This window comes from Monodon monoceros, unplaced genomic scaffold, assembly GCF_005190385.1.
Source record: "Monodon monoceros isolate NGI ecotype Baffin Bay Population unplaced genomic scaffold, NGI_Narwhal_1 Super_Scaffold_21, whole genome shotgun sequence".
In the NCBI taxonomy this organism is placed as follows: Eukaryota; Metazoa; Chordata; class Mammalia; order Artiodactyla; family Monodontidae; genus Monodon; species Monodon monoceros.
This window is the reverse complement of record NW_021703778.1, coordinates 58,219,631-58,244,621: the sequence shown is the minus strand read 5'-3', so window position 1 is coordinate 58,244,621 and position 24,991 is coordinate 58,219,631. Positions and strand designations below refer to the sequence as shown.

The window sequence follows — 24,991 nt, the reverse complement described above, 5'->3', positions numbered from 1 at the left end:
TCAATGAATGTGTGTTAAGCATGTATCTTTCCAAAACACACTAATAAGTGATGACTGAGATTCAAAGAGATAACTAGCCCTCTCCATAAGAGTAAATTTCAGTCTTATTTGAGAACTGAAGACATAGCTTCAAATAATAAGTCAACATTTATTGAACTAATATTTAAGGCAAATTCTGTATGAAATTAATGAACCTCATCAAAAATGTGTTTGACTTACCATTGCATTAAAAACAAAAACAAAAACAAAAAACCCCACATAGGAATAAACCTACATAAGGAGGCAAAAGACCTGTACTACAAAAACTATAAGATGCTGAAAGAAATCAAAGACCACACAAACAGGTGGAAAGATACTGTGTTCTTGGATTGGAAGGATCAATACTGTTAAAATGACCATACTACCCAAGGCAATCTTCAGATTCAATGCAAACCCTATCAAATTATCAATGGCATTTTTCACACAACTGAAACAAAAAATTTTAAAATTTTTATGGAAACACAAAAGACCCTGAATAGCCAAAGCAATCTTGAGAAAGAGCAGAGCTGGAGGAATCATGCTCCCTGACTTCAGGCTACGCTACAGACTATACTACAAAGCTACAGTAATCAATACAGTATGGTACTGGCATGAAAACAGACACATAAATCAATGGAAAAGGACAGAAAGCCCAGAAATAAACCCATGCACTTATGGTCAATTAGTTTATGACAAAGGAGGCAAGAGTACACAATGGAGAAAAGAGAGTCTCTTCAATAAGTGGTGCTGGGAAAACTGGACAGCTACATGTAAAAGAATGAAATTAGAACATTCTCTAACACCATATACAAAAATAAACTCAAAGTGGATTAAAGACCTAAATATAAGACTGGATACTATAAAACTCTTAGAGGAAAACATAGGCAGAACACTCTTTGACATAAATCACAGCAGTATTTTTTGGATCTGTCTCCTGAAGGAAATAAAAGCAAAAATAAACAAATGGGACCTCATTAAACTGAAAAACTTTTGCACAGCAGAGGAAACCATCAACAAAATGAAAAGACAACCTACTGAATGGGAGAAAATATTTGCAAATGATATGACCGATAAGGGATAAATTCTAATCTATTTTAACATTTGCTGATGAGATGACGGCTTTTTCCTATAGATCCAAAATGAAGTTTATCTAGAATGAACTTCTCATTCTTTAGAAACACACCATAGGCAAGCAAAGTTAATTAAAAAAAAAAAAAAAGACAAAACATAGATATGTCAGTAGTTTCCCATGAGCTAATTGCATTAACATTTCTAAAGCCTAAAACAAATCACCCTGACTTAATTCAGTTATGGGGTTAAGAGTTCAGTTCTTTCGAAGTGAAACCACACTGATGTGTATGGCATGAACACAACTCATACTTGTCATATATGTGAGGATTTTATCTCTGCCTTCCCTCCTCCCTCTATTCTTTCAACAGCCAATTGCTAAGCTCTAAACACTAGAATTGCAAATAAGAATGAGATGTTAAGAAACATACAATAAAGAGAGGGAAAGAGGAAAGTTAACCAGAACTTAGAGCATAGTGTTGTAAGTGCTACTCAACTGCAGGATACTGGGGAGCAGGAGTTCTGGGGAGCAAGCAGCAAGACATCACTATAAAATCGCAGGGTCATGGAAGATTTTCCAGAGGAGGTGATGCTTAGATTGAGTCTTGAGGTTAAACGGACTCAGACAGTCAGAGGAGAGAGACAGTGTTGAAGGCATGATTATCATTAAATGAAACCTAATACATTTGGATAGTAATTACTTAGGCCACTTACCTTTCACCATAAGTGACACTGAGCTCATCCAGAACTCCACTGAGTTTAACCTGAAGTTCTTTTAGAATAGTGCTAGCTTCAGGATCTAGCTGCAAAGAGACCATAAACAATATTACTTTGGAGTTCTGAGAGAGCATGCCTTTCATCTCTTAGGACATTTTGCTTATTACAAGGTAAACCTCAAACAATATAGCATACATATACTGTTTTCTTTCCTTTCCTTTTTTTAACCTTTGAAATCAAATGCAAAATTTAGATAATTCTAATGAAACCTGAAGAGTTCTTACATTTGAAAAAAATGATTGAAATGCATAGCATGCATACAAAAAAGAGCTAGAGAGCAAAGCCTTTGTTGGTTACAGTAGTGGGATGCAAGGTATGACAAAATATCCTACAGAACTTGATAACTTCGTAACTTAGAAAACTGGTTATACATTAGTTGAACATATGTGTTGCTTGAAAATATATTTTCATTTTTAATATCCCTGTAAATAAATAGGCCCATTGAAAACTTTTAAAATGGCTAAAAATTAATTTTTGCATGTTGTGTTGTACCTTATTTTTCCAAGTATGGAATTAAAAGTAATAAACAATTATCCTGTTGCTCCAGTGTGTTTCTCTGGAGGTGACAGGGCTAACTTTTCTTCCTGGATGCCAGTTGATAACTCAGAGTTCAAGATTCAAAGTTTCCCATTTTATTTATTTATTTTAAAATTTGTCTTTTGGGGGGAGGGGGCAAAAGAAAAATAATTAAATCAAGAGGACATTTTATGCTTACTCTTACAATGTAAAAGCCAATTATTCTTTTTAACTGATTTCAGTGCTAAAATAATATCAATCAATATTAGAAAATAACATAATATAAATGAACACAAATAAAACATCAAACTATTAATGTGGGAGTATTTTTTTAAAATTAAAGGATGAACACAAACTTTACCAGCATTTAGAACATTTTATCCTGTTTGTTAATTTAATTTTTGCAAACTAGTTGTCAAAATAGAATAACTTATAATAGATGTAGTGTATCTAGCTGATAGAAATTCATGTAAAGGGAAACCTAGAATATTCTCTGAAATTTAAGCCAATCTTCCTTTGAGTCTTCAGAAATTCAATTTCCTACCATTAGTACCTATAGTTCTTGCCCAAGCTGAACTATTGTTGAAGAGAGGGGCACAGGATGAAGACAACTTTGGGGAGTAGAGAAAGTTAAAGGAGGACTTGGTATAAACAAGAGAACCTAAGAACACCAAATACACATATGACCCAAATCAGTTTAAACTCCTGGGAGGCAACCCAGGACCAAAACGTGTCCCTAATAGAATACACTGGTCATAAATCTTATAACCCTCTAGGAACATTTTCTAATACTAAGAAACTATTAGGAAGAAGTATTATTTACACACCTCAGCATCTGGGTAGCTCTATGTTATGCTAACTTGATTAAAAACATTGGAGTAGAAACCAAAGATTGCATTTGACATCTGATACTTTACTGGGTATGTCAAACCAATCCTTAATGTCAATTTTCACTCAAATCTAGGTGATTTCAGGATTGGTTAGTTTCTGCTCCTTTATCAGAGCCAATGTGATTCTTCTGGACTAATTTTTTTCTGTCTCTGTCATAAGAGATTACCCGCACATGCACAGGCCACCTTAACAGATGCAGACTTCTCTAGCAGTTGGAAACTTACAATATCCCTAAGTCTCATACTTTGAGAGTTCCATTCACCTATAACCAGTTGCAAGGCAGTGATTCAGAAAAACAATTAGATATTACCTGTTATTTTAAATAGCCCTGACACTGATGTGCATTTAAACATAATTAGCCTAATAAACCATATCTCCCCAACCCTTAACCAAGAAAACATATGTGAACTGCCCACCCAAATCCTAGGGAACCTTGTAAGCTGAATGTTTTTTTATCACATGTTCTTGCTATTATCCTAATACCAATTTTAGACCAACTTCACTTGGATAAAAATGTTTGGAAACAGAAAATGAAGAGAAGACCTCCCATAGAATTTTCTTCATGCCCCACTCCGTGCTAAACCGTGATAGGTGGTTGTTCCCCACCCACATATCTGCCACCTCCAAGGAATGGCTCTGACAGTAGGGTTTTCTTCAGGAAATTGGGTTGCTTCTTATTTAAAGTATGTATTTTGTTTCCATATTAGTTTGATATGCAGATTGAGTTAGTCTGTTCACCTGTTAAGACAATGACTTTAAAGTCATACAAAAATGGTTAGGTAGGTCAGTTGGACGAAATTATGCTCTTTTCTTATGAATCATTTTAGTCTACCTTAGGGATTTTGTGAATGGAAATTTTCTATCAAATAATTGGTTATTACTTGAAAATCTGAAACTGTCAAAATACAGCAATTTAAATATTGGATGACAGTTTTCATTTCCTGAGAGAAGCATGAGTTTCTAAGCAGGTACAGACAGAATGCCTTGTCATATAAACAGGAAAAAAAAAAAAAAAAACAAAAAAACCAGAAAAGCTCTTGTTTCAGTTAGGTATTTGACATTTATCTGATCCAAATCATAGGATTAAACCATTAAAATAGGAAGAGTAATTTTGAGGCCAATATGCAAATTGCAGGTCTTTTGTAATAATGGGCATAAATAGCATACCCATCTAATTATAAAACAATCTCTTTGGCCAGCAAATTTACCAATTCTTGAGTTCTTCTGCATTTCTTTATGTGTCCAAATTGAGAAAAATTTCCTTACTCGTACAAACTCCCTAAAGTTTGTAAGAAATAATAATTTGGCATTGAGAATTTATTGCCTAAATTACCAATAGCGTATTTTACAAATTATCGGCTACCTTGGAAAAGTAAAAAGCTACCTAATTTTTTTCACAAATGTTTAAAACTTAGCTTAGTTCTGTAAGGAATGTGACATCAAAAGTAACTTGCGCCTTTTTTTGTATTTTAGAGTTATTAAAAGCAAAAAGAGAAACAAAGAGAAATAAGAAAAAAGATAATATTTCAAGCATTCAAAAGTCAAGGTTAATAAATTTATTTTAAATTAGAAACTGTATTAGAGAGTGTACCTGAACAACTTGGCTGGCAAAGTTATTTGCACCACTGAGATACTTTACACTATTGAGCTGTGGTAATACGAATGACTTCTGGAAGAGATAGCTAGAAGGCAAAATATCTTTGCCGTTTTTTGTCCTCAAGGCTCACTTCTACTTTTCCTTTAAAAGACAATTTACTTATCACCTCCTTTTACAAATCTGACCCCAGATGTCACTCACCCCAGGCAGTCAGTGGCTCTAGTTTCTGTACTAACTCTGCTGTGCACTCTTACTGTCTATACAGCCCTCTCTTTTAACCGTTCTCCTATGAATCTATCTCTCCCACTAAACTCTTTCTTACTTAACTTTCTCTCCTGAGTGTCTGTCCCTGCAAGCCTAGGCATTTATCAAATATTTGAGGAAGGAGGTGAGGGCAGGAAGAAGCATGAAATGATTCCCTCAGAGGGAATCTTGATATCTAGAGTGCCCCTTCTCCTTAGACTGATACTTTGCGTTGACTATTAGTAGATTACTTTTGCATTTGAAATCTTTCATTCCTTAGCCACCACATAGTCTGGAACTACCAAGTCAGTCCTAATTTCAAGTTTTTGTGTCATTGCCAGACCACGTCAGATTATGCCCTGATATTTGTTCAGTTCTAAAAATATGGTTACCATACCCCCACTGTATTTTTGCTTCCTAGCATAAATTCTTTCCCTAATGGACCTATAGAGAGCATATGTTTTGCACCTTCACCCATGTATCCTGGTGCTTCTCATTTGTAGGATGCTAAATAGCAAGTTTATTTTTCAAAAGACTGAGACTTGAGAATAATAAAAAAGACATCAGGGGAAAAATGTATAAATGTCTCTTGGGTTAAAAGAAACATCATGTGTGAAGAGGTCCCATCTTAAAAGAAGCATTTTCAGCCTTATCAATTTAGAAATGAATGGGATCTTGGCTTTGAAATCGAACCTAGCTTTACATACGTCTTGCGTACTTATCACAATAATTAGGAACAGTGTAAATAAAACCTTAAACAGAAATATCCCTTCATCCTAGCCACCCTTGGGATTGTTTTACGGAGCGGGTGGTGGTGGGAGAATTACAGCTGCATGACCTTCCCTTGCAGCACTGTCTCCAGTCCTCAATTCCCCAGATGCTCATGTCGGTTTGTGAAATACTGCGGCAGCTCAAGGCAGGTGCCCCGTTAGTATTTCACAGTCTGCCTGATCCAAACAAGCAAATGAGAACAAGTAGGAAGTGCAATCGTCTTTGAGTTTGGAGGGGAAACAGTCATAAGACGCGTACTATCACAAACTTCATAAAAGAATCTTTCTCCTTCCTTCTTCTGCTCATGGAATTGCAGGTCAGAGATGTTAGACAAAGACACAACACATTACAGACACTACACAACACAGTTGTGACAGATTTTTGAGATGTGAAAAATAAACCAGCGATACACCAAGAACCAGTAGTGCCACAAAGCACACTGCAGAAGAAAACTGATATCAAGTTGACATTGTGCAGTATGGTAAAAGACATCTGCAACTGTGAAACTTTACATATCGTCAGCATATACAAAAATATATTTAATAGTGTATATATGACTATATATACACATTACAAAAGGCTATTGACCATCTCCCTCCTCCTATTCACACTTCCGATGTATTTACTGAAGTATTCTGTTGCGGAGTAATGATCACCTTAGCTGTTAATGGTATTTTAGATTCTTAGCATTTCCTATTCTTTAGCTAAGCCATGTAAAAACTTGATTATGTCACTCTCCATAGCAAAGAGATACGCTGCTAATGACCTCTGAGATATTTGGCAAATGCAGGCATAAAAACATACCCACCTCTTTTCCTCCCATGGATTCAAACATTTTTTCCAGCTGAACCCGCAATTGTTGAATATTGTTCATCAATATACAGGGCTTTAAATAAAGCAAACAAAACAAAAAATACATTAAATTATTGAATGAGTTTACCTTCAATGTGATAGTATACAACTATCACCTAAGTTCAATTCTATTTGGCAAATAGAATAATTATGCTATTTTAAGATTATACTTTTTAACAGTTAAGAATAGAAGAGAGAAAATATGACCACTTTGGGGAATGAAATTTAATAATATACTAAGACAATAAACCATTGGAGACCTATTACTAGAGGTTATTTTATTCTTAGCACTGTGGCATTTTGTACTTCAAAATTAACCAAATTCAGTTTACTTTTTTAAAGATTTACTTTAAGAAAAACAAACTAGTTTAAACTATTCTATTATTTCACTGTGTCAAAAGCTAAAACACCATATGAATTTCAGAAATGCCAAAAAAAAAAAAAAAAAAAAAAAAACCCAAAAAACCTTTAATAAATTCTGGCTATCGATAAAGGCCACCCCTTGGTATTCAAGGCCCTTAGTTATACAGCTCCAAACCATGCTTGTCTTCTCCTCTCCCTCTACTGTATTATGATGAACTCTCAACTACAAGAGGCTTGCTTCCCACCTCCCCAACACCTGTGCTTTCCAGACTCTGTGGCTCGGCTTAGCATGTAGGCCCTTCACTTGAACTTCTTCACCTATTTCAGTCATGTCCATCATTCAGGTTAGGGCCTTTGTTTTCCCAGATTGTATCTTTTTTGTCACTCACTTGACATTTGTTTTATTTAACTTCACGTTTGAGTTGCTTTTGACTGTCTTGCCAGCTGACCTTAAATGCACTGTATGTGCCTCTCTGTCTTTTTCTGCTTTTTCTTACAGAGTACTGCACAGAGCCTCACATATAATACATGCTTTAAAAATGTTCCTTGACTTGTTTCCAAGGAGGCAGAAATATAACAATCACATTAAGATGTAAAGCTTTCTGACAGGACTAGATGTGTCCTCAGAATAGTAGAAATTAATTTATAATGGAATTCAGAATAGTTATGGAATAATTTAATATTTGCCACATACTGATTCTGAAGAGCCAGCATATCAATGGAAGAAAAGAGTGAAAGAAAGGAAAATGGATATGCCTTCCAAGGGGCTGGGAAATGAGCCAATAATGAGTCAGAGAGAGGCCTGCAAAGGACTTCCAGGACATCAGAGAGGTGTTAGTGCTCATCAGTGGAAAGATTTTATTATTGTTTTAACCACATTACTGACCTTTGAAAAACTTTCTATTTGACTCTTAAAGTGACCACATCCTAACTTCAATTTACAAAAACAATTTAGAACTTCTACTGTCTTAATTCCAGGCACTTAAATATTTTCTTTTTTTTAACACAGAGATTTATCTCCTATAGATTTTGTTCAGTAAGCTGAACCACAATGTTCTACAAATGATTCAGATTGCCAGCTGTGATGGAGAGTCACTGGATCCAGGCCTAATCCTTTCCGTGGCATGTATGATCAGATTTTCAGGGTTTCCGCATCTTGACCCAATGTCAACAAACTGAACCAACAGAGCTTTTTCCATTAGGGTATAGGGCCATTGGGGTTTTTTCTTTTTCACTGCAGAGGGGAAAGAACTAAGGAAGAGCATGGCTCAAGGAGAAGCAGGAAGACTACATGGGTAAAGGTGTTATCACCCTGCTTTTCATGGGTCTAAGTTAACTGGGTAGTCTCTTTTATGATTATTTGATATTAGCATTCAAGCTTATCTCTTCTGACAGATGTAATAGTACTTTAGTTCCAGCTTTACAAATTCAACCAACCTCCAAGCCTTCTTAATATAATAATTTCGGATGGAAAAGAGCCACTAAGAAGCCAAATGAACAAAGACACTTGGGCTCACTTGGCACAGATTGCCACTGACCTGGGTAAGGCTACATATAAAAAAAGAGATGCAGTTATCCAGAGGGAGATAAAAATAAACATGAGACTTTCCTCTTTGATTAAGCTTCCCCTGACCTTGACATGCTCAAATTTCAACTTTATTGAATCAATTTATCAAAACAGTACTGAGAATTGAATTACACAACTCTACCTTAAACCTAATCGGGGAACAACTTTTACTTTAAAGACTTCAGTGGTAAATGAAAAACAAGCAAAGACAGCTAAAAATACCCATAGTAAAGGGAACATTAACCGAATTTAGAAGCATCATTTGTTGATGAGTTTAGTTAGATAAAAATAACCTATGTTTGAAGTTAATTTTTAATCTTTGTATATTTTGGCTTCTCCCCTAAAAATGTCATAATGTACTTCATTTGCTCTAAACCTGGAACAAAGTTAGGAACCTAAAGTACAATGAATATAAAAGTTAGATTTGTTCAGACTATGGCCATTTCTACATGACCCAAATATATTTTTTTTTTACCAAAGTATAGTTGATGGACAATATAAGTTACAGGTGTACAGTATAGTGATTCCCAATTTTAAAAGGTTATACTCTATTACAGTTATTATAAAATATTGGCTACATCCCCCATGTTGTACAATATATCCTGTAGCTTATTTTATACATAATAGTTTGTAACTCTTAATTCCCTGCCCCTGTATTGCCCCTTCTCCCTTCCCTCTCCCCACTGATAACCACTAGTTTGTTTTCTGTATCTGTGAGTCGGCTTCGTTTTGGTTATATTCACTAGTTTGTTGTATGTTTTTAGATTCCACCAAATTACGTTTTTGAGTTGAAAAAGATTTAAAAAATAAATCAAGCATTTCTGATTTAGATAATGTTGCTTTGCTATGATGTGGAGTGTGGAAGAATGGATTGAAAACTTGTGACCCACTCCAAATTTAAAATGTCACAGAAGAAAAAAAAATTCTGTCACAGATATTCTGTTTAACTGTCATCTATAATTCTGACCCCTGGGAAAACAAGTGTTATGGTCATCTCTTAGAAGATGTCTCTCTTTAAAAGTTTCTAGTGCAATTTGCAGATGAAATAGGAATATTGTCATATATATACAGAGAAAATAAAAAATAATAATGTTTCAATGTTCTTGATATTTAAAGAAATCTGTAACAGCAGTGATATGTACACATACAAGTGTACAAAAGCATTTCTTCAATTTATCGCAGCTGAAAGCTTAAACTAAGCAGCTAACTGATATCCTTTCATGGAAAAGCTAAAATGATACTCGGCATTTGAATGAGAGTCTAAGACTGCTCAAGATATCAGTAATTAGGAAAGAAAAGCATTGAGGAAGGAAAAGTAAGTTCCTGTGCTATAATATTTCAATGACTTTTTTAAATTTGATTTTTAAAAGTATAAAATATAAATGAAAAATACAGAGAATAATACAATAAATGCTGATTTATAATTTTTCTCCTTTAAAAAATAAAATATACTATAAAGCCTGCAGGGGCCTTTTAAGGCTACTCTTCCTTTCTGAATGACAGGAATTAGCCTTGATAATTCATAGCCACCTTTCAAAATCTTCAGTTTGGCTGTCCTAGTAAATCAGAATCTTTTCTGAAATTATCTGTCACTGTTTTGATTTTCAATATAATATTTTTCAAATGTATTATAAATTTAATTGTAGCTATATGCTTTCAATAAATAAATACTCTATCTTACCTATTAGAGTATTTATAATCAATGGCAATTAGAAGTCACTGCTGAGATACCTGGGAGTTTCAGTAAAATTTCTAGGTAGCATTTTCCTTTAAGGAAAAGAAGCATCTTTTGGGACCCTCAAGAACCATTAGGACTGACTTATCTTAATGAGCTGTCAGCAAGAGGTCAAGGAGGTTTCAGCAAGAATTCTCTTTAAGACTTGCCTGATAGTGGGAACTGATTTTTTGAGGGAGAAAAAAACACCCTGATTTTTGTCTTGAAAAATCTAGTACTGACTTTTTTTTTTTTTTTTTTTTTTTGCGGTATGTGGGCCTCTCACTGTTGTGGCCTCTCCCGTTGCGGAGCACAGGCTCCGGACGCGCAGGCCCAGCGGCCATGGCTCATGGGCCCAGCCACTCCGCGGCATGTGGGATCTTCCCGGACCGGGGCACAAACCCGTGTCCCCTGCTTCGGCAGGCGGACTCTCAACCATTGCACCACCCGGGAAGCCCTAGTACTGACTTTTAAAATATTTTTTTCAGTGTTTAAAAAAAAAATCCTATAATGTTACTGGCAGATTTCTCCTAAAATTATGTATGGTGAATAGAAAGATTTTACCCTCTACCATAAAATAACACTGATTATATTCTAAATTAGTTTATCTTACTACTCTTTATTCCTTTTATTAAGCTGCAATACTGGCTTAGATTTTATCAATGTTTTCTCAATCATCCAAAAAATAGAAGGCTAAGTTAATAATTCAGAGTATAAATTAGCATCATGCCTTACATTAACCATCCTTTTCAATTTATTTGAAAACTGAAAGGCTAAATTATAATCATTTTGGTATTGGTGCCAAAACTACACTAGCTGGTATTAACAATAAACAACTTTTTAACTCCTAGGTCCCAGCTCCAGTGTTTACAATGATGAGGGTTTTCAGCTGTTTATATGAGCCTTATTCCTTATCATCATGGAAAACCACAAGCTGGCTGGCATTGAGATGTTCTCAACCTTCCTTTGAATTCTATTTTGTACCAGTTCAGGACTACCAGGAAATTTTCAAACAATTTCTTGAGATCCCTATTTTCTATCATCCTGTATGAGAACAGAAAGAAAACAACTTCCTTTGCTTACTTATTAGTTTGAAGAAGTGGTTCTCAACTGAGGAATACTTGAAAGTAGAGACATTTTTACTTACCACATTTTCCTTATCACAGTATGAACTGAAATCACTTGAGACAATTGCAGCATACTGAAGCAGAACTTTATTGATGGTCTAGGAAAAAAACATTGTGAAATGTATCCAGGTAAGTAAAGACCTATATGTATGTATATACAGATATATGTATCTATCTACACACACACACACACACACACACACACACACACACACCCCACACACAATCCAGGTTATGTTAACTGGGAAAACTTTTCTAATGTAATTTTCAGTTGAACAATGGCCATAAGTAGTGATTAAATCTACACCCTTGCCAAAAGAAGGATCTCAATTAAACTATTATATTTAGGTCACAATTTGTAATATTTCCGAGTACATTTGGAAGATATTCCACATGCATCCATTCCATTTTAATACAACCAGCTCCATCACAAAATTCTTTATTTCTAACTTATCTAATACTCAGAAGGTATACTGTTTGGGGGTAACCTCCTCTATGCTTGGATACTTATTACCTAATGCCCCCTAATGATTTTTCTTTTCCTGAATGAATGACACTTCATGCTTTCATCATCTCTCATGGTTTCTAGTTCCCATCCTCTCCCCCTCTGCCCCTCACACACACACACACACACACACACACACACACACACACACGCACCCCTATGACAAAATTCCTTGTGATGGTTATTTTTTCAACTTTCTGCATTGTTCCTAAATACCTCATTATGAGAGGGGGGTCAGAACATTCCCATATATGTCACTTAGCAATGAATATTTTCAGTAATTTTCTATGATAAGGAGCCTTACTAATAATAAACACCACCTCTTAAGACCTAAACTTCAGCTTTTGTTGCATCACACTATCTCAATACATTTACCTTTAATTAGTAAGTTATTTATTGGTGCAATATTTGCTAAAAAATATTGCCTAATCCTTCCCCTCTTTCTGTCTTTTTCATCTTAATTCTAAATTTTCCCTCTCCATCTAATAACTCTCTCTGAGCCTAAGGATGCCCTCTGCTCCCATTAATTATGCAAAATAAGGGAAAATGAACAAACTTTGTTACATTTTATTTCAACTACTTAAAGAGATATTGATGAGTTTGCACCCTACTGCTGTTACTTACAGAGCTTGAATTATCATAAGTCCAATGTGGACATGATTTTCTTAGAAGAGAGAAAGCAACAAGAGCAGTAGATACAGACCATGTCTTTCCATAGAAAAGCAAAGACAAAAAAGATTTTATTTTTTGTATAACCTATTCGTCTGAATTTTCTTTGCGGCTCAAAATCAACTTGGGGAGACAGTCCAAGGAGTTAAACTAAAGGAGAGATGTTTAATTTACAAAGCCGAATTCACCGAATGTGACTATGAACTCGTCTTATAGACTTTAAAAATCACAATGAAAACCTGAAACCTGAAATTAGGGATAACAGAAAATCCACAGTTTGTGGAAGTACAAGGTAAAGTGATAATATGCATCAATTTAAATGGAAGACTGACTTTGGAAAATATAACATCTTATCAAGCAGCAGACCAATAAATCTAGGAAAACAGGTGGTGGATCAGACTGAAGTATCTTCCAAATGCACCTGTCCAAAACTTATTTTAGATGTATTGTTGAAAATTACTTTGGGACTTCCCTAATGAGTGCTGATTTACTCACACATATGAATACTACTCTCAATTTACAGGTTCTTATGATAGTGTAAACTGCAGGAATCATTTCACTATATGGCAAGAACAAAAACCAACAGACGCCTGACTTCAGGAGCTTGTTGCAACTCAGACTATCACTTGTTCAAGATTTAGTTTGGGCAGGGGAATCCAGACATCCATTTCTGATTATTCTTAAGGTCTTCCCATGGTCTAATTCTTGCCTCTACTTCATAGGAAAAACCTAGTCCCTTGAATTCCTGCTGGGAGGAAACTGATCCCACGATCTCGCATCCACTAGCCTACAAATGCCAGTGGTTAGCAAGTTTGGATAGGTTGCATTTAAGGAAAAGGGCTCAGCCATGTGGGATGTAGTTTAAGGCCTTGTGCCCGTAAGAGTTGTGAGTACACTGGCTGTAACAACATCCATTCCTTTGTGAGTATACAAAGTACACCTGAATGAAAGTGTTCATGTACAATTCAGGGGCAACCTCGATTTCATTCTAATTTATTCAACAAAGTAAAATCACGACTATATATTAGTTCTTTAATTAATACTAGTGAGTAGAGTTGAACCTTAAACAACCAGGGGGTTAGGGGCGCTGACCTTCCACACAGTGGAAAATCTACCTATAACTTAGAGTCAGCCTTCCATATCTGTAGTTCTTCCATATTTCCGAATTCAACCAACCACAGATCATGTTGGACTGTAGTATTCACTATTTAAAAACTGTGGACCCCCACAGTTCAAACCCACGTTGTTCAAGGGTCATCTGTAGTTAGTTAAGACATGTCTACTTCAGGCATGTCTCCAAGAGTATAATAACCATCACCCGGGAACTTGTCGGAAATCTAAATTCCCTGATCCAGTCCCAGGTCTACTGAGGCAGCAATTCTGGGGTTGAGTCCCAGCAATTTATGTTTTAACAAGCCTCCAGGTGGTAGTGGTGCAAGCTGAAGTCTGAGAACCATTGTCCTACCTAATGCACAGCAGGGTGGAGATGACTCTTCAGAGAGAACCAGTTGATGGAAGGGGTACTAGGAAGGCCTGGAAGGTAGGATTTCTGAGTGTGTGAACTTAGGTCATGATTTTCTTTTTGGTGGACTGTTGGGCTTCAGCAGTGGGGACAGTATAGAGAGAAAGACAGAGAGAGCCCCTGCTTGTGTCTTCTCTGTTCCTACACTCTGCCTCTAAAACAGCCAGTGACGTCTGTACAAATCAAAATTGACTCTCGTTCAGTCTGGACTCTTCCCCATTGCACTCATTTACTGCTAATTAAAATCTGTCCTTACAACTTTAATTAGTATCTGGCTTTGTTTATTTTATTTTTATTTCTATTTTTATTTTTTTTGCGGTACGCGGGCCTCTCACTGCTGTGTCCTCTCCCGCCGCGGAGCACAGGCCCCGGATGCGCAGGCTCAGCGGCCATGGCTCACGGGCCCAGCTGCTCCGCGGCATGTGGGATCTTCCCGGACCGGGGCACGAACCCGTGTCCCCTGCATCGGCAGGCGCACTCTCAACCACTGCGCCACCAGGGAAGCCCTGGCTTTGTTCATTTTTGACAAAGGCTCCCCCATAGGGTTGTCCAACCAGTATCTGATGTTGGGTGAGCAGGAAGTAAATCTTTGTTGTGTTAAATCATACAGTTTCTTGGTTTCCTTGTTACCTCAGCAAAACTATCCAACTACAGTTAATAAAGATGCTGCCTCCTACAAGAAGCCCTTTCCTAATCCACCTGTCAGTGTACCAGGCTTAAAGCTTTCTAAGAGCCAGAGCCAATGACAGGGTCAGGCTCAAGCCTCCCATTCATAAAGGGTCTCAAATTTAGGCTTTTTGTGATAACGCAAATGAAGTAATCTACTCTTGTGTTGGTGTCTGTGGTTGAAAGCAGTGGAACGTTAAATGTATACATCCTTCAGGGGCTGAATTTTGTCCCTCAAAATTTATATGTTGAAACTCTAACTCCTAATATCTCAGAATATGACTGTATTTGGAGACAGGGCCTTTCAAAAAGTGAGTTAGTTAAAACAAGGCCATTAGTGTGAGCCCTAATCCAATATGACTGGTGTCTTTATAAGAAGAGAAAATTTAGACACACGTAGAAACACCAGGGTTGCAGGTACACAGAGGAAAGACTGTGTGAGGACACAGTAAGAAGACAGTCATCTGCAAGAAGCCCTGAGAGCCCTCAGAAGACAACAAACCTGCTGACACCTTGATCTTGGATTTATAGTTTCCAGAACTGTGAGAAAATTAATTTTTACTGTTTAGGCCACCATTCTGTGGTATTTTATTTATGGCAGCCCTAGCAAATTAATACGTCCTAAATATTATACAATTTCACTGAGTTTTGGCATGTCTCTATTTTTTAACATGATCTATATATATATATCTCTCTACCTATCTCTCTCTCTATATATCTATATAGAAGATAGAGAGATATAGATATACACTAGGCCTTTTTCAACCCCTGAGATACCCTGATTATAGCATTTGACTTTTTCATAGTTGTTTATAGGTTTGGCCATCTCATTATAGGTTTTTTGAGGTCAGACTGTGCTTATTCATGACTACATCTCTTAAAGTGGCTAGTAAATTGTGCAAGTGAGGAAAAGAGTAAGCCCTTGTCAAATAAACAGCCAGCTGAAACCTCTGCCATCATCCAACCCATGAAGCCAGGCTTATCCTTAGGGCCGTCAGGCACAGGGGTGTGTAGGTCATTGCCCTACATCCCTACATTTGTCATATCACTACTGTGATTCAAAATCTCCAAATATTCACTGTTTCTTAAACTGTTCAGAAGATTAAGTATAAACTTCTCAGCCTGGGAAGCAGAGCTCTTCAAGATCTGGACCCATCCTCACTCTCCTAACATTCCCCACTACTTCTCCCAGAACAGATTTTTTTTTTTTTCCTTTTCTTTTCCTTTTTTTTTTGCTTTTTTGCCAGAGGATTGTTTCTCCCTGCTCTTCACGTCACGCTCAGCTTTTCCTTTCCCTTTGTTCCTGCTATTCCCGTGGCTTACAATACTTTTCTAACTTCACCTTTTTAGGCTGAATGAGCCCTGTTTTCCCAGGGAAACTGTATTTCAGCTCTCATTAGTTTTCCTTCCGCTCAACTTACTGTGCACTCTACTGTGCTTGAGATTGAATTGTGGCCCCCTTCATGCCATCTCCCAGTTAGTTCATGTCATGTGGTCTTGATTATTTTATATATATATATATATATATATATATATATATATATATATATAAAGATTTGAAGGGCCAGAGACAGCATTTTTTATTTCTTATACTTCCCCAGAAACTTCTGCAAAATAGTAAGTACTCTGCAAGCCTTCTTAGACAGTAAGAGGAGGAAGAGGTCTTCAGAGGAATCTGGTTGCTCAAAATCAATTTGCCAACTAAGCAAATTAAACTCATAAAAATCAAGGGACTTTGCGACCTTGCTTGTGACCACCTAGAGGGGTGGGATAGGGAGGGTGGGAGGGAGACGTAAGAGGGAGAGGATATGGGGATATATGTATGCGTATAGCTAATTCACTTTGTTATACAGCAGAAACTAACACACCATTGTAAAGCAATTATACTCCAATAAAGATGTTAAAAAAAAAAATCAAGGGAACTGCTCAGACTCACACTACAGTTATTGGCTGATTTGAAGTTAGAACTCAGTTTTCATTACTCCAAGTTCAAATACTTTTTATCGTACTACTGATTAAAAAAAATACCTGCGGTTTGAATATGAAATTCCAAGATTTATTTTCAGCTACAAAGCTGAAATAGAAATTAATTTGGCCACCTATGGTAGTCTCATCAATTACAAATGACTGAGTCATTCATGTGAATAATAGATTTTTTAAGATGATAAATCCATACTTAGGAAACAGGAAGGGTAAAAAGAGAGTTAGATGACAAACCTGAAACAGCCTATTTTTACTGGAATTAGAAAATTAAATTGGGGTAGTAGTCAGACAAGACTAATGTTACAAAACAACAGCATTTTTCAAATTCTGTGCAGGAAAATAACAACATGCCATAGTCCCAGCGAAGAAAGGATTCATTCCATTTAACCTACCTTTGCAAATCTTCTCATTAAGTGAGATAATGCTTCAGGATTGGGGCATTCCAGTTTCTTAATAATCTCAAAGCTCTGATTAAGCTGAGCAAAGACATCAACCACAGAGGAAGAAAACAGTGCGTGATCAGATGTCTGCTGGAACTGAGGGGAGAGAAGGTGAAACCATCCTCATAAGCGTACTTTAGAGGGACTGTGGAAGGAATCTTCATTATTTCACAAAAACAGCTCAATCTCCTATATCATGTACTTTCATTTCCCAGTAATAAAATGCTTGCTCATTTTAAAATCATCCATCTCCTTTTCTGGAAAGTGTAGTAAAACTAATATCATGGGGCAGGTTGCTATTAATTGGTTTCTCCATTACTGAATTGAGGGACTGGTTCTTTCAATTTCTTATTCCCCACAGGCATTAGGATGGTTTAGCAAGCCGATTGTGGCTCAAGACATTTGATTTGCTCCAGAGGGATTGGGAGGGTGTCTGTTCCTAATCTTGGAATCCTGGAAGGGTTCCAGAACAACAGGGGAGCTTTGTATAAGCCCACTGAACTTGTAGATTCAGACCAATTCAAGGAGTAAAGAATCTTGGGGCAAAAGGGTGATCGATTTTTTTTAAAAGCAATTCCCTAGGGTTCTTATCAGCATTTAAAATTGTGTTTTAATTATATTTTGGTAATGAGAGGATTAAAATTAAACTTAATTAATAGCAATAAGCCTAAAGATTCCCATTAGCTTAAAAGTGAGCAGTGTAAATGAATCTTGACAATAAGCAATCTGAAAGTCATTTAAACTCACTCCATCTTTTTTGTCTCTTCCCAGGGCTCCATTAAGGAACTCCATTGACACGTCTTCATTTTCATCTAGCCACTGCATGACAAAAGGTTCAAACCACCTGAAAAAAAAATCGATAGTACTGCATGCTATAAAAGATGTCATTTGCACATGATTAACAGTGAATATTGCTCTTTTCTTATCGGAGAGTAATTCAGGACCCAAAATCTCTTTTCATTCTCTTTTTCTAGTTCTGCTACCTTGAAGACCTTTAGTTTCACTTCTCAAACATATCCCCTTCTCAAAATTCCTTGGCACTCCAGCGGTTAGGAGTCCAAGTAAGCTTCCACTACATGGGGTACAGGTTTCTAAATCCCTGATCGGGGAACTAAGGTCCTGCATGCTGTGCAGTGTACCATATACATGTATGTGTGTATATATATATATATATATATATATCCCCTTCTCTTTTACCTTCAATCTCTACCTTTCTCTTGGCCCTTCCGATGCTGCCTCAAATATGCTTAGTTCCCAATTCCCACTCTACAATTCCCTTTACAATTCAAAAGCCTGTAAAATGTAGATCTTGTGTGCTATGTCCCCCAGTGTGCCATTCTCTCATTTCTTAGGGCTTTACCATCTGGCTTTCATCTACATGGACTTATCTCCTGTAACTGATTCTGGGTGCTCGCCTTTAACTTTTAGTGATCTGCAATCCACCAGTAGGTGGGTTTTTTGAATGGTCTAAGTTTCAAAGTTCTTTATTCCGTATGGATATACAGTTGTCTAGCACCATTTATTTAGAAGGTCATCCTTTCCCCCACTCCTTTGAGTTGGCATCTTTGATGCAAATCAGGTAACAGCAATGTGTGGATTTGTTTCTGGACTATTTTGTTTCATTGGTCTATTTGTCATGCACCACACCATACAATTAATAATTAACTTTTGAATAAGTCTTGATGACTGAGTGCAGTTCTCCAACTTTTTTACCTCCTCTTCAAGGTTGCTATGGCTAGTCTTAGCCCTTTGCATTTCTATGTATTACATATTTTTGAATGAACTTGTCAATCTACACAAAAATAGCTGCGGGACTCCTTATGGGATTGCTTTGAATCTGTATGTCAATGTGGGGAGAACTACCTCCTTTACAATAATGCATCTTTTTAGGAATATTGTATATTTTTATTTAGTTCATCTTAAGTAATCCTCTCAGTAATATTTTATAGTTGCCTCAGTAGAGGGCACGCACACCTTTCATCACATGTGTTTATCACGGTTTTAATGCCATTCAAACGGTATTGTTTATATGTAATTTTCTAACTGTGGCTGTCACATAGAAATTCAATGAACTTACTACAATCACTTTTTAGATTCTATTAGTTTTCCTATACTTTCTTTTGAATTCTCTAGGTGTATAAATATGTCATATACACATATGGATAGCATCATTATATGCTTTTACAACCATTATACTTTTCTCTTTCTTGTCTTGTTGTACTGCCTGGGACTTCTAGCACAATGTTAAATAAAAGTGATGTTATCAGCTATTGGTCTCGTTCTTTTTTAAAAAATTTATTTCACTGAAGTATAGTTGATTTACAATGTTGTGTTAATTTCTACTGTACAGCAAAGTAATTCAGTTATACACATATACAATCAGTCATTCTTGATCCCGGGGAAGTTTTCAAAATTTGATCCATGAGAATGTTTGTACAGTTTTTTTTTTTGAAGGGTGGGTCTTTTATTAGATTAAGAGAGTTCCCTTCTATTCCTCACTTGATAAAAGATTTTTATAATAAATTAATGTTCTATTTTATCTAATTATTGTTATATATTTAGTGTAATGATTGTAGCGATTTTCTCCTTCATAATTTAAATGTGGTGATTTACATTCATTGCTTTTAAAATGTTTAACTAATCTCATATTCCAGGAATAAATTCCCCATGGTCATGTTCTATTACTGTTTTCATAGACCACTGAATTCTATTGGCTAATATTTCATTTATTTTTTTAAACTATGGTCAGAGACAAATTGGCCTGTAAATATTCTTACTTGTCATGTTCTCAATAGGTTTTAGTACTGAGGATATGCTGACCTCAAAAAGGATTTGAGAAGTATTCCTGCCTTCTCTGGAACAGTTTGTGTAACATTGCTGATATTCTTTCTTAAACAGTTGGAAGAATTCCATTTGGAGCCATCTGGGCCTGGAGTTTTAATTGTGACATGATTTTTATTTAAGGATTCAAATTTTAAAATAGTTATAGGCCCGCTCAGATTTAATCTTTTTTCCTATGCTAGCTTGATAAGTTTTCTTTTTAAAGGAATTTGTACCTTTTGTCTAACTTTTAAATGTGCTACCATAAATACTCTTAATAAATTTTTATTTTTATAGCATCTTTAGTGACATCTTTTCCTGAAGATGGTAATTTGTGACATATCTTTTTTCACTGGCCTTACTAAGGTTTTTTTGATTTTTATAGTCTTCTCAAAAACACACTTGGCTTTTTAATTTCTCCTTAAATTTTCTACTTTATTTTTATTCCAGGTCATGTTGTTTATTTTCTTTTTCTACTTTCTCTTGACTTGACTGGCGTTTAAACGTTTCTTCTGATAACTTATATTACTGATTTTATAGCCTTTTTTCCTTTCTCTTTATAGAAGTAGAGCTATAAATCTTCCTCTGTTTACTGTTTTAGCTGTAATCCGCAAGTCTTGACATGCCATATTTTATCACTTAGTTAAAAATATCGTGTAATCTACACTGTGATTTGTTTTTTGACTTATGAATCATCTAGAGTATCTGCTTAATTTCCCTATCTGGTGACTTTCTAGTTATCTTCTTGGAGCTGATTTTTCGCTTAATTCCACAGTGGTCCAAGAACATACAGTATATGCTTCAATCTCTTAAAATTCATTATACTTGCTTTTTGGTCTATCAGATAGTCTATTTTGGTAAATGCACCATGTACATCTGATAACAATGTGTATTTTTTCATTGCTGGTTATAACTGTAGATAGTGTGTGTGTGTGTGTGTGTGTGTGTGTATGTGTGTAAACAATATCTATGAAAATTTGTGGAAACTCTGGGTGACCAGAGTTAGATGGACAGATATCATGTTGTTGAAATGTCTTTTTTCTTAATGACATTTTTTGTCTGATTCTTCAATCAGTTTCTGAAAGATGTATAATCTCCAAATTGTAGATTTGATTTTTCATTTTACTTCTGACGAGTTTATATATTTATATATTTTGCTGACATGTCATTTGATACATACAAATTTAGAAATGAAATATCTTTTTAAATTTTATTTTTGAAATATTTTAATTGAAGTATAGTTGATCTACAATGCTGTGTTAGTTCCTAGTGTATAGCAAAGTGAGTCAGCTATGTATGTTATGGTTTCGTGTATATATATATATATATATATATATATATATTCTATTTCATATTCTTTTCCATTATGGTTTGTTACAGGGTATTGAATATAGTTCCCTGTGCTACACAGTAGGACCTTGTTGTTTATCTATTTTATACATAGTAGTTTGTATCTACTAATCCCAGACTCCTAATTTATCCCTCCCTCCCCCTTCCCCTTTGGTAACCATAAGCTTGCTTTGTGTCTATGAGTGTTTGTTTTGTAAATAAGTTCATTTGTATCATATTTTAGAGTCTACATATAAGTGACATCATATGATATTTTTCTTTCTCTGTCTGATTTACTTCACTTAGTATGATAACCTCTAGGTCCATCCATGTTGCTGCAAATGGCAATATTTCATTCTTTTTATGGCTGAGTAGTATTCCACTGTATATATGTACCACATTTTCTTTATCCATTCATCTATCAATGGACATTTAGACTGCTTCTATGACTTGTCTATTGTAAATAGTGTTGCTATGAACTTTGGGGTGCATGTATCTTTTCAAGTTACAGTTTTCTCCAGATATATGCCCAGGAGTGGGATTGCTGGATCATATGGCAACTCTATTTTTAGTTTTTTAAGGAATCCCCATATTGTTTTCCATAGTGGCTGCACCAATTTACATTACCATCAACAGTGAAGGAGGGTTGCCTTTTCTCCACACCCTCTCCAGCATTTGTTATTTGTAGACTTTTTGATGGTGGCCATTCTGACCAGTGTGAGGTGGTACCTCTTTGTCATTTTGGTTTGCATTTCTCTAATAATTAGCGATGATGAGCATCTTTTCATGTGCCTGTTGGCCATCTGTATGTCTTCTTTGGGGAATTGTCTATTTAGGTCTTCTGCCTATTTATTTTTAAAGTTTGAACAAAAAGAAAAATGATATTTATTTATTTGTTATGACCATTTTTTGATTAGGTGGTTTGGTTTTTTTTATTGAGTTGTATGAACTGTTTTTATATTTTGGAATTTAATCCCTTGTTGGTCACATCATTTGCAAATATTTTCTTCCATCCCATAGGCTGTCTTTAAATTTTGTTGATGGCTTCATTTGCTGTGCAAAAGCTTATAAGTTTGAGTAGGTCCCATTTGTTTATTATTGCTTTTATTTCTATCGCCTTGGGAGACTGACCTAAGAAAATGTTGCTATGATTTATGTCAGAGAATGTTCTGCCTATGTTCTCCTCTAGGAGTTTTATGGTGTCATGTTTTATGTTTAAGTCTTTAAGCCATTTTGAGTTTTTTTTTTGTATGGTGTGAGGGAGTGTTCTAACTTCATTGATTTACATGTAGCTGTCCAGCTTTCCCAACATCACTTCCTGAAGAGACTGTCTTTTCTCCATTGTATATTCTTGCCTCCTTTGTCAAAGATTAATTGAGCGTAGATGTGTGGGTTTATTTCTGGGCTCTCTATTCTGTTCCATTGATCCATATGTCTGTTTTTGTGCCAATACCACGATGTTTTGATTGCTGCAGCTTTGTAGTATTGTCCGAAGTCTAGGAGGGTTATGCCTCCAGCTTTGTTCTTTTTCCTCAGGATTGCTTTGGCAATTCGCGGGTCCTTCATGGTTCCATGTAAATTTTAGGGTAATCATTAGTTTTGTGAAAAATGTCATGGGTAATTTGATAGAGATCAAATTAAATCTGTAGGTTGCTTTGGGTAGTATGGCCATTTAACAATATTAATTCTTCCAATCCAAGAGCATGGGATATCTTTCCATTAGATATCTTTCCCATCTTTTTGTTGAACTGCTCCTTTAATCATCATGAAAATTTTCTCTCTCTCAAAGTATTTCTTATCTTAAAATCTACTTTGTCTAATATCAGGATAGCTGTGTAATTTTCCTTTCAATTATTTTTTCATCCTTTCACTTAACATTTCTAGACTCATGTTTTAGGTGAATAAATTGTAAGCAAGATATTTTGGGTTTTGCTATTTTATCTAGTAGGACAATACTTGTTGGCTAGAGTATTAATCTATTTGCATTTAATGATTACACTTAATTTTCTGATACATTAAATTTTAAATCTATCATCTTGCTTCCCTCACCCTCAGTTTCCTACTTGCTCTTCCTTCTTTTCATTCTCGTTTCTTGACTTTTATGTAATGTTGTTTTATCCTCCTCCCCTTCCCCATTATCTTATTGATGCATAGTATTATATTATACCTTAAGGGGTTACACTATAAATTATAATACTCATCCACGATATATTCAAAGCTTTTTAAAATGAGTATTTTACACTTTTCAAACAAGTCAAGGATCTTCTATTTACTCAGTGTATCACTCTTCTACCTTTTCATGCTATTGCTGTCTTCTATTTTAAATTTATTTGTTTATTTATTATTTATTTTTGGCCGCATTGGGTCTTCATTGCTGTGCACGGGCTTTCTCTAGTGGTGGTGAGTGGGGGCCACTCTTCATTCTGGTGCATGGGCTTCTCATTGCGGTGGCTTCTCTTGTTGCAGAGCACAGGCTCTAGGCGCACGGGCTTCAGTAGTGGCTCATGGGCTCTAGAGCACAGGCTCAGTAGTTGTGGCACACAGGCTTAGTTGCTCCACAGCATATAGGATCTTCCTAGACCAGGGATTGAACCTGTGTCGCCTGTATTGGCAGGTGGATTCTTAACCACTGCATCACCAGGGTAGTCCTAATCCTATGTATATTTTATTCTACAGATTTTTAAAATTTTATATAGTTAATGTGTTTATTTATTTTTTAATTTTTATGTTTTTAATGTGTTTTAAATGTACACATTTGTTCACCTTCTTTAATGATTGTAATTCTTTACTATATTACTGTATTTTAATCTTGAGTCATTTTCCTTGTCTGAAGGCTTAGAGTATATTTTTGGTGAGAGTCTGCTGGAAATAAGTTCTGTCAACTTCTCAGTTATATAAATGTTTTTATTTTCCTTTATTTTTGAAGGCTACGTTTGACACTTGTAGCATTCTAAATAGTTGTTTTCTTTCAGCACTTAAAAGATATCATTGCATTGTATTCAGGTTTCAGTAACTTCTACTGAATAATCAGCCAACTGTTTTATTGCAGCCCTTTTGAAGGTAAAGTGTCTTCCCTTTCTTGACCCAGTACATTTAAAGATTTCTTCTTCTTTTTGATTTTAAGCAGTTTTCTATGATGTACCTACAGGTAGTTTTCCTTGCATTTACCCTTCTTAGGATTTACAGAAATTCTTGAATGTGGCTTCATGTTTTTCATCAGTTTTGCAAAATCCACATCTAGTAACTCTTCACACACTGCTCTAGTACTGTTTCTCTCTTCTCCTTTTCTGGAACTCAGGTCTTTGTACATTAGACCTTTTTATAATTTGTCCCATATATCCCTGTTCTATTTTTTCTACATTTTGTACTTTTTTCTATGTTTTTATATGAATATGTTCTTCAAAAATATGTTCCAGTTATTTTAAGCCCTCTTCTGCTATGTATATTCTGCCATTAGGTCCATCTATCACATTCCTAATTTCATCCTATTTCAGTTCTACAATGTCCATTTTATTCTTCCTATAGGTTCCATTTTTCTGTTGAAATTCTCCCA

General features: G+C 35.6%; 1 protein-coding gene across 1 annotated transcript in view; it reads right to left on the bottom strand.

Moving 5' to 3' along the window:
- UNC13C (unc-13 homolog C) overlaps window positions 1–24,991 on the bottom strand; it is a 591,853-nt gene that overhangs the window by 80,059 nt on the left and 486,803 nt on the right. The window contains exons 22-26 of the mRNA XM_029237965.1: window positions 18,037–18,133; window positions 17,242–17,385; window positions 11,525–11,602; window positions 6,690–6,767; window positions 1,801–1,889 (exon numbers count right to left, since the gene is read on the bottom strand). Coding sequence (XP_029093798.1) covers window positions 1,801–1,889; window positions 6,690–6,767; window positions 11,525–11,602; window positions 17,242–17,385; window positions 18,037–18,133 — 486 coding nt within the window. The remainder of the gene's footprint in view (window positions 1–1,800; window positions 1,890–6,689; window positions 6,768–11,524; window positions 11,603–17,241; window positions 17,386–18,036; window positions 18,134–24,991) is intronic.